Source organism: Rhinolophus ferrumequinum, chromosome 26, assembly GCF_004115265.2.
Source record: "Rhinolophus ferrumequinum isolate MPI-CBG mRhiFer1 chromosome 26, mRhiFer1_v1.p, whole genome shotgun sequence".
Lineage (NCBI taxonomy): Eukaryota > Metazoa > Chordata > Mammalia > Chiroptera > Rhinolophidae > Rhinolophus > Rhinolophus ferrumequinum.
Genome location: NC_046309.1, coordinates 18,377,602 through 18,398,622, shown reverse-complemented (window position 1 = coordinate 18,398,622; position 21,021 = coordinate 18,377,602). Strand labels below are relative to the sequence as shown.

The 21,021-nt window shown below is 45.9% G+C and overlaps 1 protein-coding gene across 4 annotated transcripts in view; it reads right to left on the bottom strand.

Annotated features, from left to right (window-relative positions):
- Positions 1–18,151, bottom strand: part of GRM8 (glutamate metabotropic receptor 8) — a 682,520-nt gene extending 664,369 nt beyond the window's left edge. For 2 of the 4 annotated variants that reach the window (XM_033099301.1, XM_033099298.1), the window contains exons 1-2: positions 17,887–18,151; positions 7,274–8,097 (exon numbers count right to left, since the gene is read on the bottom strand). In XM_033099301.1, the coding sequence (XP_032955192.1) occupies positions 7,274–7,783 (510 nt within the window). In that variant the 5' untranslated portion in view covers positions 7,784–8,097; positions 17,887–18,151. Of the gene's footprint in view, positions 1–7,273; positions 8,098–17,209; positions 17,451–17,886 lie in introns of those variants that run through there. The other 2 variants (XM_033099300.1, XM_033099299.1) reach the window with 2 other exon arrangements.
- Between the last annotated feature and the right edge of the window lie 2,870 nt (positions 18,152–21,021).

Below are 21,021 nucleotides of genomic sequence, written 5' to 3'. Positions count from 1 at the left end.
TTTTTCTTTTTTATTTTAAGTGTGTATTTTTTTCCAGGACACATCAGCTCCAAGTCAAGTAGTTGTTTCAATCTAGTTGTGGAGGACGTAGCTCACAGTGGCCCATGTGGGGATCGAACCGGCAACTTTGTTGTTAAGAGCACCGCGCTCTAACCCACTAAGCTAACCGGCCGCCCCCAGGATTTTTCTTATACGAATTTATTTCTTTATCTACCTTTCTCCTGATTTGTTCTATAAAGGTTTTCAGACAGCTTCTTAAATAAAATATCTATAGCATCCAGTCACAAGCCATTCTCTTGGAAAGACTCCTCACTACTTTTAAAACAACCTCATTATTTAAAACACCCAAAAGATAGGCATTCATCACAAGGTAAGCTATCGGGATGTCTCCAGTATTCACTGTAGGATTTCAGACCTTTAAAGACTAGGGGGAGAAAAGTAAGAAAGATTCAACTTAAATTAACCAAGTTAAAAATCTGCTCGGCCCAACGAGAGCCACAACGCTCCTTTAGTGGTCTGAGCATATGATCACTGCACTGATTCTAAGTTACTACATGGCATGAAGAGCTATGGCCTGTGCAGTGTGTAGTGTGAATCAACCATGTAGTAAGGTGTTTTTGGTGATTCATTAATTGAGCCCCTTTGCTGGTCAAAAAAGGGGCTGTACGAAACCAAAATTCACTCTAGAGCTAATAGTGTTCGAATAAGCCTCTGGCACCACTTCTACTTTTTTCAAATGATAAATGATCTTAAGAACTGAAAGGGAAGTAACCTATCAGTAAAGGATTTATTAAATAAATTAAGGTCTATTCATATAATTAAAAACCAAGCAACTGCTTAAAAAAGGTTTTGTAGTTCTCACTCCTAGACAAATATCAAAATCACCTGGTGATCATTTAAAAACATACCAATGCCAGGGCTCTCACCCAGTTCCGTTGGTCTTGGCAGGGTTTGGGCGTCCCTTTAAAAAGCCATCCGGGCGATGCAAATGTGCAGCCAGGATTGAGAATTACTGGGGTAGATCTATCATAACCAATGTGGAAGTTTCTCCCAGATATATTATTACATAGAAACGAAAGTCGTAAGACACATATCTATTATTAAATTGTGTGTGTGTGATTTTATTAATAGATATGTGTGTTTGGATGTGATTTCTTTCCACTTTACACTATTTATTTATTCATTGCTTAAACCTTCCAAAATGAAAATGTGCTCATGTCTTTTACTTATTTAATTTTTAATTTTAAAAACCTGTTTAGAGAAGCTGTGAATTGGTTTAAAAAAAGAAATGGGGAAACAATATGAAAATAGGAACTCCCACAATATACCATATCTCCTTCTTTCTCCCTTTCTCCCTCCTTCCGTTCCCTTTTCTCAAAGAGTATAAAAGCAAAACACACAAATTTCTATCCTATTCACCCAATACCTATTATTTCCACTATTTGGGTTGGGGTAAGGGAAGGAGTATGGAGGGGATTGAGAGATACATTCATTCATTCATTCATTCATTCATTCAGCAAACATTTATCGGGTTTCCAGACAGGTCCATGCTAAGTGCTGGAAATAAAACAACAAACAAGATATACAAGCCCTCATGGATATTATGGATATCATTCTGCTCTCGTAGACTTTTGAAACGTTAACAAAGTTACTTAATCTGTCAAGAGAAGTGAGAAAAGATTTCCCAAAGTACAGATGGATGGCCTTCATCCTGGAGGAAATGTTAGCCATTAGAGTTTTAAGAAGGGCAGTAACATTCCCAAATCAAATATTATATATATATATATATATATATATATATATATATATATATATATATATATATATAAACACACACACACACACACACACACACACACACACATATATATATATATATATATATATATAATGGCCATGAGTTTAAGTGCTGGTAACCATGGGCAGTGCCCATTTCCCCTAATACCCCCGCTTACGGCAATTATAAGAAAGAACACCCAGCATCTCTCATATGAGGTGAGTGGACTCGTTACAAATAAATTAGAGCTTGCTACAGTAGCAAAGGATGGAGGGAAGGAATCTATCTTTCCCTTTTCTATCATCTATTTACCATCAAATAAGATTTAACATCAAATATTACCTCCTGCTAAGTTTATTGACTGGGCTTATTTATGGGTCCATCTAATTAGATGAGCCCGGAAATGGCAGATTTACCTTTTCAGAGTTTACAGTTAATAAAGCCCACTGTATGCAATACATAACTCACAAAACTCTTGGCCTTCTGGAAGTGGTTGCTACAGTTAGTACAGTCTCTTGGAAGAAAATATATCTTCATAAACATAGGTGGGTAGGAAAGACTTCCAGGGTAACGGGATGCTTCACAGGACTTTGTTTACTTAACACGAAGGTCAATTGTAGCCATTTATCACCAGGACTCTTCCACATGGGAAGAAATTACGTAGCCCACCCACAGGCAGATTTCTCTTTAAATGTCTCATTTGAATGCTTTGGGAAGTGTTCACTACAGACTATCTACCGTGTTTCCCCGAAAATAAGACCAGATCTTATATTAAGCTTTGCTCCAAAAGACGCATTAGGGCTTATGTTCAGGGGATGTTATCCTGAAAAGTCATGCTAGGGCTTATTTTCCAGTTAGGTCTCACTTTCGGGGAAACACGGGAACCGCTATCCGTCAAGAGTAGAAAGTTAGCCTCTAGGTAGAGTTAACTGGAAACACACGAGAGAGAAATTACATCTGACACTGCCCTTTTATAAGCCCAAAGCATCTATGGGACATCACTGTGTTACCAGCCTCTCTGTGCTATTTTTAACGCAGAATGTTCCATCTTTGCTCAAAGTAAGACATAGATTAGTGTTTTGATTTGCTCTCATTTAAAGGCGAGGGGTGGAAATGTTCTAGAAAAGAAGGGAAAATCGGAGATCTTTATAAAACATACACATATTCGTTGAAACTGCTTTATAAAACGTGGAAATTATGGGCTTCCCAGTCACTATTTCCGAAAGGCCCTCTTACTCTTCTTTAATTCTTTTCAAACTACACAATGTCTCGGTGAGAGCTGGACCCCTCTTTCCTTCAATCTCTGCAAGACAGAAGCCACCGAGCTGGCATTGTCACCTTTATATAGGATGGACCAGTTCCGGGTTTGCTTTTCTGAACTGGCATGTCACATCATCCTGTTTGATACTACTATTACCTAAAACCATTAACTTGCTATAAGGATTAAACTGTCGCTTAGGTGACCATTCTGCCCCATGTTAACCCACATATGAAGTGTGTGTGTGTGTGTGTGTGTGTGTGTCTGTCTGTCTGTCTGTGTTAAGACACAATAGCGCTTCTAAAAACTTCAGATCATTAAAGTGTTGTTCTGTAACTCTCCAACTTGTTTTCACTCCCAACACACCTAAGAAATATGAGGCAGTTCAGTCAGTAAAAATGATTCCCAGGGAGGGAGTTGGGAGGCAGGCGCTCAACCCGTCGGAGACATGAGGAGCGCATTCAGTGTCCCAGGGGCCCAGACAGCAGGGCCGGTGGTGTCAGGTGGTGTCAGGCTCCAGCCTCCTGTACAAGTCTCCTCTGAAGTTACAGGGGCTGAGTTTTTTCATTTGCCTCTGAGCTTTGATAAGAAGAGAAACAAAGGTAGGACAACACCCCTCCCCTCTAGCGATGAGTAGGGTCAGCTGTACTCCCGGAAGGAGGAGGCTGCCCCCAGGGAGGTGCAGTCTCTGGGTAACTACATGAACACCCACATACACTGATGCCTGCATCCCCTTTACAAAGACAAGTCACTCCATTCCACAGTTGGTGACCCTGCAGAAAACGCAAGCCTGCTGTGACTTAAACACAGGCACACTATACGCACAGGACTGATAACACAGCGTCTTCCCTGAAACCAGGATCCAATGGAGAACACAGAGGCATATAAGGACAGGTGAGGGGCACGGGAGGGTCAAGATGGAAGGACGAGGAAGATGGGGAGTCCTGGAAGACTTTGTGTCCATAGCCCAGGCAGATACTACATGGCTTTACCAGTATTGTCCAAGAAAAAGAGAAATGAGAAATGTGAAAACTACCGACTTTAGCCCATTTTCTATACAGTTTTAAACAGGTCCCAGCCACATTCTAAAATCCCCAACTAATGTTTATTGTTGAGCAGGACAGTAAATAAATTCATTACTCAAGACCTTACCTACATCCCTTACGGTCAAGGTTATCCCTTATGGTCAAGGTTAATATTTTGTATGTTTTCAAACCAAGATGCTCCACCTTCATTAACTCCATGAATTCAGGAATAAGTGGCAATATATTTATATCCATGTATCTTTTTAGATTCTGTGGGTCTTACACTGTCCTGGGGGGACCCAAGCTCCATAAAACCGTCCTGAAGGTTCACCTTTACTCAAGTCATAGAATTTGGCTTACTCTCAGTATTATTTTTCAAAACAGAACTATAAGCGAATCCCTAGTGCATTAATGTGCTAATTATTCCTTTGATAAATATTCTACTATTTCATGTCAGTCCTGACATATGTGTTTAAATAGGATACATTCTTACGTAAAATGAAACATTTTCTATTCCAAGAGTGACCATAATAATATCACAATTAATAGCCTTGTGAAGTGCTGGCTGGAGGGTCTCATAGAAATCGTCAAAGTAAACTAAAGTAGCACAACAATAAGTTGTAATTACCGGATGCACGTGCATGTGGTTCCAGGTTCAGCTGGAAGATGGGCTGAGCACCCATAGCTCTTCACTTACTTTTGAAAGACACAAATTTTTCAAGTGCCAGTATTTTGGTCAATAAGTATCATTTGCTTCCATATAGTAAATGCTCACTCCATGACAGGGTACTGATCTTAGTCATGACATCCACCATAACCAGCACCCGCTCCGAGCTAAAAGTCACCCATTCCTTGTGTTTTGGTTCAGGGGTGGCAAGAGCAGCTCCTTTCTGTGCCGGCCACTGTCCCAGGAGTTGGCCTGGAGCATTGGACTCTGTCCAAAGTGTCAGTGGTAATTCTCTCACCTGGTTAGATAAGGTCCATCCAGAATTACCCAAGAGAGTAAGGAGAGAATTGGCCCATCAGTGAGGGAAGAATGGAGCAAAAAGAAGCCAGGTCCAGAATGCATAAAAACAAACCCCACTCTTCACATTGCCTAAAAAGGCTCCCAGGTTCCCTTGGGCAGGTTAAGGGGGCAAAGGACATGGCCAGGTCTTGGTGGAACCCTTTACCTGCATTTTCTCATTAAATCCATCCAACAACCTAACAGAATGTTAATATTCCCATTTTACAGATAAGCCGATTCTGTGGCGAAATTAATGTAAACAAGCTATGAGAACCTCAAGTAAGCATTTGTCACTTCCAACCCACTCCTCAAATCCTTGCATACTGTCGGTGGGCACCAGGCTACAGGAAGGAGACAGCGGGGTTGATGGGAACCAGAATCAATGTATAAGGGGAAGATAAGAGAAGGAAAGGAGAAGATCCTCGTGAAGGTTCTCCTCTGCTCTAAAAGTGGGTGTTGCTGGGCCACAGTTGCTGAGTTAAGAACAGAAAAGAGATGTTTTGGAGAAGGCAGGGAGGGAGATCAAGTCGGAGAGGAGGGGAGGGGAGGAGAGAGGATTGGGAAAGTGGCTGGAGTTGGACATCACCCCCAACCAGAAAATGCCACGCAGTTCAGAATTGAAACTACTAAGAGAAATCCTAGATCCCAGGACGTGGGGAAAAACCTATTGAATCCTGGTTCTGCATCTTGCCTCCAAGAAGGAGGTCAGCTAGTGTAAGAAACATGATGAACAACTTTCCTGTTTCCCTTGAAAGTTTCCAGCAATGGAGAATTAGAGCCCCCTTGGCTGCCTGTTTCAACCTTGTGTCCTTCTCACTGCCACGAGGCTCTTCCTGATGTCCTGCTCAATGTCTCTGGAATTCCCTGAAGCCTGTCTGTGCCTGTTTGGTGCTCCTTAGACACACCTCCTTCTGCTCAGCCGTGTCCTCATTCGAGAAAATGTCATCAATCTGGAAATAGTGATTACACTGCCTCTTAGCACTGTCTCTTATAAACGAAGGGAATTCACACAGAAGCCGGACAGCCACTTGGGGGTGGGGGCAGGGTCAGTTACAGAGAGGATTCCAGGATATGAAGTGAACCAGACTAGATGGTCCCCCAAGATATCATCCAAACCAGAAAAACTTTGACTCGATTCCTTTTCTTTTTTGTGAAGCAAATTTTCTATCACTTTGATTTTGTCACTAGATCTGTCACCTGTCCAACTTCTCCATATTCTTTTAATATTTTAAAATCTAATATGCCTAAGTACACTTTCTCATAATATAAAACGAAGCCTCATTAATTCAGAATACGTTGGAAAAGTCATGTCCCATTGAGTTGAGTAAGGAATCAGAGTGAAAAGCATTGTCAATTAAAACAAAATTATGTCATTACAAAAGGCTATGTAATGGATATTAATAAATAAAATGAGAAAGTTAATGAAAGATGGTGAGTTACAATAACTGTTCTTATGGCACTTCATACTTTCAAAGTGCTATTAGGTATATTGTTGCATTTTGCCATTTTTCTTCAATATGTAAATGCAGTTTACAGGTAATAGATCATCTGAGTAGAAATCTAAATCAAAAAGTCTTGAGTTATCCTATAAACTTGAACTTTTAACTCAATAAGAATTACATACAATTATTCCAAGTCTGCATCAGAGCAGTCTGAATTAATGAGGTTCTGCTCTATTGTCGCTATAATAAATGTGACAATTTTATGGCCATCTTATATTCCAGAGTGTCACTCTCATCTACACATTAGTAATAAATACTGTTCCTTCACACAGGAGCTTTTGTCATAACAGACCATTCCACTTTAAAGAAGTTTCACCAACTAAATTATCTTATACCTCAAATACCATAGAAGTGTTTTATATGATAAATGGGTGAGGAGTTCATTCTACTCTAAAAGTACTTGCTTTGATTTAAAATGAGCCTCAGTGAAGAGGCTATTCCAAGATATTGAGGCCTCCACATGTCACAGAAATTATCACCTTTCTATTTGTTCAGGGGGGGGAAATGTCACAATTAATGTAATTAATTGCAAATAATGGAACTAAATGGACACATGTAGAAACCCAGACACAGATTTCCTCTAGTGGAGGAGCTTGGTAACTCTATGAGCATCTTCACCATTTTCACTTTCTTCCTAAACCTGCAGTTGGAGTCAGAACAATGTATGATCCTTTCGCAATGGTCTGAGACGATGCCTTTACCTACCTTAAAAAGTCTTAAAATGTTAGCGACCATGATGGACACAGAGCTTGCTGCAGCACCTATGACTCCAGAAATCTTGTCAGGCTTGGTGAAAATGGGCGGATCTCCGTTGGCACACTTCACATCGGAAGCGTCCTTCTCAATCAAGGCTTGCACGAAGGTCAGCGACTGCTCCAGAGCGTAGGTGTCCCTGGAGCACGTGTCAAGGATCCGGACACCCAGCGTGATATTGGAGAGGAGATCAGGGTCCTTATTAATCTGGTCAATTGCGTAAAGCATGGCCTCCAGTCTGTGGATCCCCTTTTCTTTCTTCAGCTCCCCACAAGGCACCCCTCTCTCTCCCTTGGCATGGACTGGGAAAAGACCCCCCAAAATGATGTCCCCGTCCACTCGTATGGAATGGGCATACTCCTGGCTGTGAGTTCTTTGCATCATTGTGAGGATCCAGTAGAACTTGGCGGTCAGGAGGAAGAAACAAGGGCAAGAAGCTGATCGCTTTCCCTCGCATACCATTTTCTCCACAGGTGGTGTTGCAATCCAAGACCCAAAGTTTATTCTTGCCACAGAAGAAGGAGGACCACCTGAGGCTGCACCTTCTGGAGGCTACCATCAGGGCCCATGGGGAAAAGGCTCTGTGAGTTTCAGCAAGTTTTCTTGATTTGAATGTCACAGTGAATGTCCATCAGACCCTTAAGGTTCAATTTTATTTCCATATACAGTCAACTTGCCTGGAATGGTGCAAAAATTAGAATAACAGCTGAGGTTCTGATGTTGGGGTGAGGTCAACAATTCACATCCTTGAAGTCAGCCCTGATGCAGAATTATTCCTGGAGGCAGGAGGAAGGGGAAAAAAAAGGTTCAGTTCAATGGGTCTACATTTTTAAGCCCTGTTTACACCAACTTTTTTTTTTTTTTTAATTTCCTCTGTTCAGCAAGAAGCTAATTCTTTTTGTCCCCCTCTGATTCTGAACACCTGGCTGCACAGCGTCCAAACAGAGAGATGGATGACCCTTTTGGAGCAAGGAAAACAGAAAAGTATCAGAAATGAGGTTGATTCTCCCAAGCCAGAAAGTATTTTTATTTACCAGTTTATTTCAATAAATCAAATTCCCATGAAGGTAAAAATCCTGTGATTGATGGCATTATTTCTTTTCAAACCTGTTTTTACTTTTTACAGCGGTCTGAATTTAGCATTGAAATTTTGTTCACAAAATCATAATGAAAGGTTATTTTCTGTGATGTAGTCAACAAGCCAGTCATCTGTTAATGACATTTTTTGGTGCCTCAGATTTCCCAGTGGGAAAAAGCGATTATTCAGTCACAACAAAAAACACACAAAAAAGCAAGAAATCCACCCAAGGAGCCCAAAATGTCTACGTTTCATAGCTTGTGAAAAGATTTTACATAGCATGTCAGCTACTTCATAAAAATTGTCTTATTGTTCTCTGATAACAAAACAAAGACTTAAAAATGAAACACATAGGGAGGGTTATGTGTGAAGATATTCCTATTGCCGTTGTCAGCGTTTCCCATTAAATTTGTTGGGGTGGAAGCCATGGGTAGGCTTACAGTTCTGAAGTAAACACTCCGTGATCCTACAATCACAGGAGCAAATCAGAGCTGGAGATCAATTGAAGAGCTTCTTAATTTTGTCTGACTCAGTGGGGAAAACAGTTATTTCATCAAGACTGGAAATAACCTAGAGTAAAAACGTCTACAAGCACATCTATAGAGAAAAAGTTCATTCTAGGACCTTCGCTCTTAAAGAATTCTATGAGATTCTTTCAAAGGGCTTTTGAGAAGACTTAACAGAAACCAAGAACTGACTTAACATAAGGGAATCTCATATTTGAAACGCACATACAATTAAGAAAATCAACAGCACCAACATATTTGGGCAGGATGGTTAATCTAATGCTCATTTCTAACATATACATATACATATATATATGTATATGTATATGTTAGAAATCCATACATGTATATATGCTATGGATTTGAAACCTGAAATTTGGACAGTCTTTCTCTGCCCTAGCCAACCAAGGTCTGCGTTTATTTTCCATTCACTTGTTCAATTTCCAATTCATGAAATTTTCATCCCATCCTCCCAGTCCCAAAGGAAAGGATGGTGCCTCCCTAGAGGACAACTGAACATATGTCCAAGAGCCTTCAAAGGAAGCTGCACATTTTTCACTTGCAGATTAGAACAGGGGACTTGTCATAGCCCACTGCCCTGGATTCTGAGTATTCCCCTGGACGATACTCAGAGACGCAGCCAATGGCCGGCTCTGCTGAGATAGTTCCATTCTGCCTGTGACAAGCAGTCCTTCCCTCCTGGCACAGGCTAGGTCCTAGATTTCCTCTCTCCTTGCCCAAGACACTTAGTCCTTTTCTGACTTTTCTCACCATTTGACTGATATTCCCTTACACTCAGTTCTCCTGGCAGCTGCTTCTCCTTCAGAAAAAAATCTGTGATTCAACAACAGCCTAACCTCAGGCATTCTGCAAAAGGAAACACTTAGAAAGTCAACTTGACTTTCTGGATGAAACCATCTAAGAGATGGATCATAAATTACACCGACCACCCAGTAAGGAAAGTCGGAGTGTGTTTTACAGTTTCACGAGGAAGACCAGTTATAAGGCAGTCAAACCTCATTAACTCTGGCCACCAATTCAGAACTTCAACCCAGGTCCAATGGCTAGGCCGACCCTTCGCATAACCATTCTGACAGAGCACAAAATAAACAGATACATGAAGGACGACTGTGTATGGGGGAAAGGAAGGGGACCTGTTGTTCTCCAAACACCAGCCTTTCTTCATTTCACGGAGCCGCCTCCCGAGTATTTAAAACACTACAGAGAACAAACAGCTTTCAATTATAGACAAACATAAAGACAGTCCATCTGTTAATAGCAAAGCATCCTTACCTACTTGCTGTACAGTCCTAGAAGTAATAAAATCGAGGTTCTTTTCAAAGTATTCACGTTTGCAATCATTTTTAGTCTCTTTAGCATCTCAAAGGTCTGTTTAGAGCTTTAAGTTAAGGGAAGGTTGGGGGCTGAATAGCAGTGAGGCAGGAAATAGTTGTGTTTAGTGGATGGACGCCCTTAAATGAAAAAACGAGAGGTTCATTTTGGTTATTCTTTCTTGGACAGCTCACTTGAATTTTTGCTTAAGGTCCTTCCTTTGCAACATACACCTCGTGGCCTATCACCTCCCTAGAGCTTGGTTTTCTCGCCTGTGAAGGGGTCACAGAACCTGCCACACAGTACACACAGTACCTGGCACAGGGCGAGAGCTCAGTAGGCAGGAACTACCATCACTGATCTAGTCTGCAACTCATGTCCCATTAAAGCAGAGCGACTTTCTCCCTGTTTGCTCAGTTGGTGAGGTTGTCACCGAATTCTGTCACTTTAAAATTAAAATCAGAGCCACTTATAAAATATTGAAATATTGAGGTTGTTTCAAAATCGAAAACAGTGTCATAAAAATCACAGACTTGACAGCCGGAAGGTTGTTTCCCTTTAAAATTCTAAGGAAAATATATTTGAAAGTGTGTAGAAAACTACATAAATTCGGTTTCATTGTATAATCTTACATTGCTTCCTCTTGCTCTCCTGCAATTCTTGGGAGCTTTAATCTAACCTCATCGACTCCAGTTGGAGTCGATGAGTTTTAAAGAAATAATGACTTTTTGGGTCTACAGAACCCAGTAGCTCCACTTCCCCTTCTGTGCTTGATTTGAACTAGAAGAGTTTTTCTCTCAAACTGACCTGCCGCCTCTGGGGTTTGGTACAAACCTCACTTGTGCTGAGGGACTTCCTCACGGAGGCGAGAGGTCTGCTGCACTCCTGAGATCGACCTCTGAGGGGAGCAGAGGCCCTGAAGTGTTTCTGAACCCACAGGAGGGGCTCCGCAACCTTGGAGGAGGCCTAACCATTAGCCTGAGCCGGAAAGCCCTTCCGCTTCACTCCCTCCCAGCCCGTCCTAAGTAAATGACACAGCATCTATCATTAGCACCTAACAGTCTTGCTGGCCTGGGTCTGCTGGAGAGCAGACACCCCCACACCCCCCCCCCCACACACACACACACACACACACTGGAACTTGAGTCTGTGGCTCCCTGACAGTGTTCTAGCCGTTTCCTGAAAGTCCAGGGACAAGGATAGCTCCTCCAGGGGTCAGGGCCCTGAATTCTGCTGCTTTTTATTTCCTACGCACCTTCTCTGTACCAAAGTCTCAAATGCCTTACACTGAATTGTAATGAAATTCAATGTATCTTATTGAATTTTCATACACGGATTATTAGCTCTTGTATAAATAAGAAAGGAAGGCTCAGAAAGGTGGAGCAAGGCCCCAGGCCCTAAGCTAGTAAGTGGCACGAAGGTGGGTCCCGAAGGTGGGGCCCACCTCAGGCCCCAAGGTGGGTCCTGTCCTCTGAGAAAGCCCCCAGCGCTGCAGAGACTGGCTGTGGCAGGACACGTGAGGAGGCCAGCGCTGCCCCTCCACTGAAATCTTTCAGAACTGTGTACCTCTTCAATGGTCAGCTCTTTAAGAAAATGAATGTACTAATTAAGAGGGGACAACCTGGGAGCATTTCCAGAGCAGCGTGATCCCTGAATCTCTCAAAGGGTGGAGAATATTAAATACAGTTTGTCCAAACACCTCTACTTCACATCAAGTTTCCTGGCCAGCCTGACGTCAGTGAGAACAAACCCACCAACATAGGATCTATCAGGGTATGTCTGTCATGGCCGTGGCAAGTGCTTGTAAGACGCGACATGGTTTTGTTTCTCATTCGTTTGTCTTGTTCTTTTGTTGTTTTTGGTCATCCCAATAAACTTTAATTAAAAAAAAAAAAAAAGACACGACATGGTAAAATCCTCACTGAAGAATACCATTAGCCAAAAATTGTCATTTTTATTTTTCCTATGAAAAGGCCAAACAGCATCCCTGTGCTGGATTCCATTCAGTTCTTTAACAAAAAGGTTAAGGTAAATACTGTCATCAATTCACAAAATTGCAAATCCAGCAGTTTTCCCTTGAAAGTGCTCACACTTGCCGCTGTTTTGGGTTGTTTTAGAAAATGCACCATCGTCGCCTGTTATCTCCTATTTGGAAACATGTGTGCCTGGCCCTGGACTCTAGCCGGGAACAGAGTGAGGATAGGTCAGACAGAGCCTTCCCCTGGCGATGGAGGACTGGAACTGGATCCTTGTCTGAAAGCCACTGTTTGGCGACACTGACCATGTCACTGTACCTCTGTGTGCTTCCATTTCCTCATCTGAGAAACGCGATGCACCATGTGATGTCTAAGGTAGCTTCCAGCTTCCCGTTCTGAGATTCCATTATTGAATAATAAGGGAATATGAGATTATGCTCAAACACTAGAGCAAAGCTTTGCCAAATGAACACGATAACTAATTTTATTTGTAAGCTGAGGGACTTTTTCCCATGCGTGAGAGAAGACGAGGAAAGCTATTCTGTACAAGAAAGCCCCATGTTAAGAAAATCTGATACATGAGAAGTTCAACTGACTAAACAGATAAATTAGAAAGTGATTATGTGCATCGCAAAAGAATTCACTACAGATTTCCTTTAAATAGCTAAATCCCCTGTGCATTTAAAATGCAATCTGATTTAGTGGAATTCAATTTGCCCAATTTTTTTTTTTTCAATAACACTGCTATTGCATAAACAGACCAAATTTAAAGTGATGAGAAGCTACATTTTTAGTATGAGTTATATAAGAAGAGGGACCAGGGGTAAATCCGACATTCATTGATGCCTACAGTTTACCTAGAACCTCACACATGTTATCTCATTTCCTTCGCAAAATACACCTATGAGGTTGATATCACGGCCCCTATTTGAGATACAAGAAACCGAAAAACAGAAATCTTATATGAATATGTCTAAAATATTGAGCCAGAATTCAGATGTGGAACTGCTGCTACTACATTCTTTCCCTGATTCCACATCCCTTGGGTGCAGGACAACATGATAGATATCGAGCTAACCCTGATTAGATAATAGGGACTCTGAGTGTGCCACCTGGGGTCCGAGAAGTCCCTGATTCTAATTTCACTTCCCCCAGTACTCACTATATGACATTGGGCAGGTCACTTAACCTGGGCTCAGTTTCTTTGTTTCTAAACTGAGGAATGATTTCTGGCCACCTCTCCCAGTTGTGAAATGAAATGATATAATGTATGCAAAGGTACTTTATAAACTGCCAGTATTATAAGAATATACAGGGATATTACTAGTTTAACAACCAATCCCAGAACTCAAATATTTTGCTGGAGTTCTGTGCTTAGAAGACCTGAAGAAAAAAAAAAAAAACACTTTCCTTTCACACGCAGGGCTGATCAGATCTTAACAAGTCATGTGTCCCAGAAATCGAAGGATATCGAAGGAAAACTGGGAAGGACACAGAGGAAAAGTCAATGGAAGCGTAATATCTGACCTGGGTGGCTGAAGATCGTGAACACTTGGAACATCCAAGGGGTTATTCTGCAGGAAGTGGTGACAAGACATTCTTCTGCAGTGAAAAGAGGACAATCGGAAACCTTCCTAAGTTGTATGCAGGATATAATACAGAGCTTCTACAACTAAGGCTCATTACCACTGGAAAAGTTAGCCAATAAACAACCGGCAGATTTCTATCTTTAGGCATAACCTCATCTGGAAAAGTATGCAACTGGGAACACAGGTGGTCAATAATCTCCATATACCCTTCTTGGGCGCCTCCTGCATCTTCCTACTTCTGCTCACCTGCTCCCTCCCCACCCCTCACCCCCACCCCCCAGACCTGGCTGTCCTCCCTGCCTCAGTACTGATGGGTCCTACAGGTCATAACCTTAAGACCTGGTTCTCTCCTTACCTTGGCCCTCCCCAAGGAGTGAGTAGATTCATTAACAGGTATCAAAACCAGAAGACACAGTCACCCCCCAGTTGGAACATCTGCATTTATAAGATAATTTCCAGGAGATCCATAATTTCTTTACCAAAGAAACCTCTCTAATAATGGTAAAGACTGGCAATATAATAAGCCAAAGAAGGGAATTATCAGGAGCCTCTCAGCAGTGCCCCTTAAATCACTCCAACAGGGCCCACCACTCAGAAGGCAGGTCCTGGCATCAGAATGCATCACATTCAAGGTCCTTAGTCAGTGAGTTCGTCACCACTTGTCAAAGCACCAAGTAGGTATGAAAATCAAAGAAAACACCTCTCTGAGCCAAGAAAGAGAAAGAGAGACAGAGAGAGAGAGACACAGAGAGAGAGAAGAAAGAAAAGAAAAGAAAAGAAAAGAAAAGAAAAGAAAAGAAAAGAAAAGAAAAGAAAAGAAAAGAAAAGAAAAGAAAAGAAAGAAAAGAAAAAAGAAAAGAAAGAAGAGAGAGGGAGGGAGGTAAGGAGGGAGGGAGGGAGGGAGGGAAGAAGGGGAAGGGGAAGGAAGGGATATTGATTCCTAGCAGACAGAAAACCTGCTCTTAGGATGGAAACAATATGTCCCAGCTGGCTCTCTGTTCACATCGTCTCCTCAAACAATGCGAGTGGCTGTTTCTCCTGAGCAAAGTGCATGTGTGAGTCTGGTAATATCCAGTCAAGATGGACAAGAAAACAGAGACAGTTTCCTGACCCTTCGAAAGCCAGCCTATTCAATAGGCATGGAGATGGGCCAGGTCTTAGCTGAGTCCACTTAAGAGATAAACCCAGGCAGCATCTTCTTTCTAAGACACTGGGACAGAGCAACTCCACTCCCCAGACTAAAGCAAGGATCTCTTCATGTTGGGCATTCTAACTACAGGAGGGAGACAGTAAGAAAGAAACTTGGAAGGCAAAGCATCATTGCTACCAGAAGTGTGTGTGTACAGTACCTCATGCGCTGAAGACAATGGAACATTCTTACACAAAGATTGGCATTGGATCGTCAACATGAATGTCAGCTGGTTGTTTGCTACATAAATACCGATTAAACAAGCCCTGTAGCAGCTACAACCTGCCCAGCCAACTTTAAATAGAGCACATCTCTCCAGACCTCTAACTTTCTCCTGAACTCATTGCAGCTCAACTCTTCCTTTTATCTATTCCTTTTGGATTTAGATGTTTTTAGAATTATTCAAGTAGTCATAATTTGCCTGGTCAGGCAAAACTAGCTAACACAAACCAAATAGAACAAATCACGCCTAAATAACACAATAGAGCTGTGTTCTCAGCATCTTTTTCTTTATTCTGGGTAAATCCTCTCCTAGAGAGCTTCCCCTCAGCTATTTCTCCCCAAGTCCCAGATTTTAAAGCAAGAATTCTCTGTCTTTATCTCAGGTATGATACAACCTATAGTTGACTCTGAAATGGGAAAACTACATTTAAAATTCTTACTTCATTTTCCCTGATGAATATGGCTTTTCTCTTCAAAATTATCAAACCACACATTTTCAAACACCAGGCAATGAGTTGCAGACAGCCGATTCTGTCTCCTCCAGAGATCTTTCAAGACATTATTCACAAGCAAGTGGCTAAGGTACGCTAAAGTGGTTTCTGTAGCCATTTGCAATTATTGACAAACAATTTCATAACGGAAAATAGAAATTACAGTCAAGTGTTTATCCAAGATCTACCTGCTGGTGGCTCTTTTTCTCTTTTTATTTTTTCTTTCAAGCAAAATACACGCTATCATCGGAATGCATTTGTCCCGTTTATGATTTTTCTTGTATCTCCACTACCAACCCTGATTTCCAGTTCTGTCCTTTGGCAGAATTTGTATTCAATCAGGGTAAGTGATGGAGACAGTAGTATACTCTTGAGTGTTCGCGAGAGAGACTCCCACGCCGTCAGGTCTGTGGGAAAGGATCACCCCAAATGGCAAACACGGCATTCCCTCCCAGGGCGGGACTTGCTTGTCGCTTCGAGGACTGGGAGGTTTGGGTTTCTGCAGCTGGTGAACAGGTCTATTTTCACTCCAGCCATCCCGGCCGCAGACACCTGACCCCAAGCTCTGCAGTTTGGGCCCCGGGGAAAACAATCTTCAAGGAAGCGTGAGGGTGCCGTCTTGCGCAGTTGAGTGACTCGCACGTCCCTCTGCCTTTCATTTGCACTAAGGGAGCGCGTCAGACAGACGGGTTTTGGGGTGTGTGTGTGTGTGTGTGTGTGTGTGTGTGTGTGTGATGCTATTATATTTTCGCCAACTGTACGAACCTCAAGGGATCTCCGAGCTATTTGGCAGAGCAGATGGGCTGGCTCCCCGTGCGGCTCAGAGGGTTCTCTCCCTCTACCGCTGTCTCAGCCCGCAGCCACTCACCCCGGCCCCGCTCCCGTCTTCTCCACCGCATCTTCCTTTTTCTTCTGGGTTCCTTCAGCTGTTGAACCCGGGTTCGAGGAGAGACCTGGGCCTTGGGAGAAGTACCTGGTGGCTCTCGCCTCTCCCACGCCGCCGGGATCTGCCTGCGCCGCCCCAGGAGCGCGCGGGGATCCAGCCTCCGCCCCACCGCACCTGGCCGCCCGGAGCGCCCACGCCCCGCGCGGGTCCGCGCGAAACTGGGGCCAGACTGGCCGCAGGTGCCTGGGAGGAGCTGTTGGGCGCATCTGCCTTTGCTTCTTAAACTCAAGATACTCGAGATCATTCCTCCTCCCTTCCCCCCGCCCCCAACAGGACACGGAACTCCAGTGTTTTCCCGAAAGCCACAAAAGGGGGGCGCGGAAATCCCAGCCTCGCCGCGCCAACTCGGAGAACGCAAACTCCAGGCAGGCGTACGCGCTGCGGGGATGCGGGGTCTCGAGGACTCCCCAGCCGCGGGGCTTCAGCCGCGACCCCCACCTTCCCAGGTCCTGCTTAGACATGCATCGCCCAGCCCCACGCTCAGGAAGACGGGGGTTACCCAACGCATCTCTAACTTCAGAAATCCCTCCCGTTAGTTAGATTCGCAGAACGGAGGTACCTCGTCATCTCGGCGGGCAAGTCCGGATTCCGCCAGGGCAGGTCCGGGAGGTCACCCAGGGCAGGCCAGCCGAGGGAGGGCGCCTGGAAATCCGCCGCCGCGCGCCCGCAGAGCGACCTGGGCGCCAGCCCCCTTCCCTCGCCCTTCAGGCTCCCATTCGCCGGCTAAACTTTTGGGGGATCACATCTCCAAGCCTTGGAAGTCCCGAGCTAAGCCTCCCTCTTTTCTGAACCTCTTCACTGGAATGTAATCATGGGAAGACAAGAGGGGTGGCTGCCTTGTTCTTTGCCACGTAAAATCAACAGACACCCAATCAAGCGCCAATGCCCGGCCAGCCCCTCGCCCCCTGGTGCCCGCTCTCCCTCGCCCCCCATTCCCGTCCCCTCCGCCTGCCAGTTCTCTCCCAGACTCCGGAGGTGCAAGGCCATGGACCGTGCCCAGGAAAAGCAAATCACTAAAGTGATCCGAGAAGGAACGGTGCACCTGGTTGGCTGTACACTGAACGGTTTGGGAGAAGAAAACGCAAAGGGGAATCCAATACGGGGCGGGGGGGATGTAGAGGGGAGGTCCCCTTTTTCCTCCGATACGGCGTTTGGGGGGAGTTGGGGCGGGGGCTTCTTCCTGCGGTTCGGCACTTGCTCTCCTCGCTTCCTGGGTCTGCGCTCAGCGAGTCTTACCCTGCTCCCCGCAGAGGGCGCGGTGAGGAAGCCGGCGGGGAGACCGCAGCTCCATGTCAGCGCCGCCGCCGCCGCCGCCGCCGCCGCGTGAGGCGAGCGCCGCAGCCGCACTTGTGGCTGGTCTCGGGGCTGAGGGGGCTGAGCTGGCCCTGCCGGCGCCAAGTCTCTTCCATGTGAATAACAAATACTCCCACCGGCGGCCGCGATTGGTCTGCGCCCGGCGCCTCCCGATCCTCCGCCCGCGGCCATTCACCCGGCGCGGCGCGGGGAGCCGCGGCCGGGATCGCGCCCGGAGTCGCCAATCGCTTCGCGCCAACCAGTCACCTCTGGAAACGGAAGGAGGAACCCCGTGGGGTAGGAGCCCCTGGATGTCGCTGTCACTGAGCTGTCCCGGCGCGGGCGCGGGCGCAGAGAGGGACGCTCGGCGGATTCCGCTCCGCGCATCCTCACCTCCGCCCTCACCCGCGCGGGGACCAGAAATGTCAACAGTTCTGATTTTTAAAATCACCCCCAGCATCCCGCCCCCAACAGAAAAGGGAGGACCCAAAGGCGGCGGGGAAGGGGGAGAGAGGCGGGGAGGGGGTGGATAGAAGGAGGAATATGGCTGGAAAGGAGCTGAGCGGCTCCGACTGCCTGCCCAGCGCGGGACCCACGCGGGAAGGCGCCGCGCGACCGCCACCCACCCGGAGCACGGAGTCGGGGACCGCAAGCCGGGGCTCCTGGTTCCCGAGCACAGCTCCGAAAAGGGTCCCTGTAAGAATACATGGTAGATGGCAAGTGTCCCGCCACACGCTTTCTTTTCGGGGATGCTCAAAGTAGAATCGGCCGGCCGCGCGGTCCCCCTGCAAAGTTTGCCTCCAGCCGCGCGGCTGCTCCGCCATTCGTCCTGCCCCGCAGCTTGGGCGACAGTCTCCCTCACCTCGCCCCGGGGGGTCTCTGGGGTGCCCTCCACTGAGCCACCGGAGCGCGTGGTGGGCACGACACGGCCCCGCTGCGGGCACAGCACTGAGGGGGCCGCGGGCGGTCACAGTGACCATCATTTTATTGAGCTGATTCAAGGAGCCGCGGACACCCGCAGGAACTCCTGGTGACCCGCGCCGCGCGGCTGCTGGGTTTCTGAGGGAAACCTCGGGATTCCCTTCGCCTCGAGCTCATGGAAACTCGCCGGGCTGACGTGCACAGTCCCGCGGCCCTCCCCACGAGTTACAGCCCAGGCGCCCTGCACCTGCGGCGGCGAGAGGCGGAGGGAGCGCCCTGGTCGCCCCGCGCGGGGGCAGCGGCGGCCCGGCCTTCTGTTGGTGAGAAAGTTCCATCTAGAGGCGGCCGCGCGCAACTGCAGCCGGCGCCGGGTGAGCCCAGATGGGGTGGGAGCGCTGGGGGACAGGGACAGCCGGCAGGACACAACGGATGGAGGAGGGAGGACAGGCCCCATGCAAGGCAGGTCCTCTTCCCCCATTCGGCATCTCTGCAATGAACTTCAACTCCCTAAGCATCGTGATAGGTATCTCGCATTATCCTGTACATTGCTTCTCCTGTTTGGGCTTCTTTAATTCTCACACCAGCTCTGTGAGATGATCGAAATTAAGTTCACTACAGATGAAGAAGGAAAGAGACTTAGAGACACAGCTGGAAAGTGCCAGAGCCAAAAATCTGGGCTGCCCAGCTTCCACACCCCACACACACACTTCCTCCCTGGCTTGTTGCGTTTCCCAAGGCTGGCATTATTGCATGAAGTTTCCATTGAGGAAACAGCTGTCTCTTTCCTGGTTTCATAAAGCCACTCTTTGTCACTTAGAAAACATTACATGTTTCCAGCCCAGGAGACCTCTTCCTTTTTCTTTCCCTTCTCCTCCACATAAGGGGCTATAGAATCATTGTTTTCTGGCCACAACAACCTGGAGGGAGGAAGGGGGGTTTGGAGAGATAAAATGGGTTGGGCCTGGGTGCCCTGTCCTCAAGTTTCTATATAGGGAAGCTCAATTCACAGCCTTGCAAGGGGTGACCAGTGGGCAGTGCAGCGTGGAGCAGGGAAGGTTCAGAGAAGAATCCCTAACTGGCACAGAAATAGGGCTCGGGTTGGGGGCTCATTGGTCACATATCTGCACATGAAGTTTGGGGACTTTCTTACCAACTGGAAGGGCTCCCTCCCTCCTTTTCCCCCGGAAGGAAGCTCAGCAGCTTGGTTTGTATAGTAGACAGCCCACCCCACCCCAGCCCAACCTGCAGATTGGTGATGCCTGTCTCAGAAGAGATATCATAGGTAACACCGTGTATGAATGTCCCTCTCTAAACCCTTAACTGTGTGTGCATTACAATACTGGGGGGCATGAAGGAGGGAGCAGGCAGAGCAAGCTGAAAAATACCCAAAGCCCATAAAGCTTCTGACCACACCATGGACGTCAGGGTCTCCTAGAGGCCAACTGTGGGCCCAGTAAAGTTGTTGCCCCAGAACGAGCAAGAAGGGCAGCATCCTGAAACTGGTGGGCCCATTTCAATAACAAGTACAGCACAGCACAGCGGGCTGTGGTTTGGGAAGCCTGACAAGGTTAAGTGAGCTGCTCAGGGCAGAAATGCCTAACGAGCTGCTTTTTTCCTTTCCCTGTTGATCATTCCCTGCAGAGAACTGGTGTCCGACAGGCATAATGCTACCTTTTTTGGTACAGCCGTCTGCGAAGTGAGTAAAATCGATGTCTCTTAGGGAAAATACAATCTGATGTCTTGAAACTCAGAATGGGGCCTCACCCCTCTCCTACATGGAATCTGGTCAATAGAAAACAGATCCATTCTATATATTCTGGAGTGTTTCTAAGGACTTTATTTGGTGGCCCCTAAGCAAGTGACATAAGCTTATACACAGGTTACAATCCATCCAAAATGAAAGCAACATCGGGGCACAGGAAGAGAGATGGTCTCCACAACTCATTGGTCGCTGTCAGTAACACGCGAAAAAGGCACTCGGCTGTTCAACCCCTATTCATCAAGCTCACTTCCCATGGCTCTGCTTGCCTTCTGCTGCAGCCTGTGTCAGAGAAGAGGGTCTGAGCCCAGGTCCAGAGAGCAGCTGATAACAGAGTCATGCCCTGGTCTTGCCTTGGGCTACCACGTGACAATATGAAAGGTGTCTTTGGATACCTT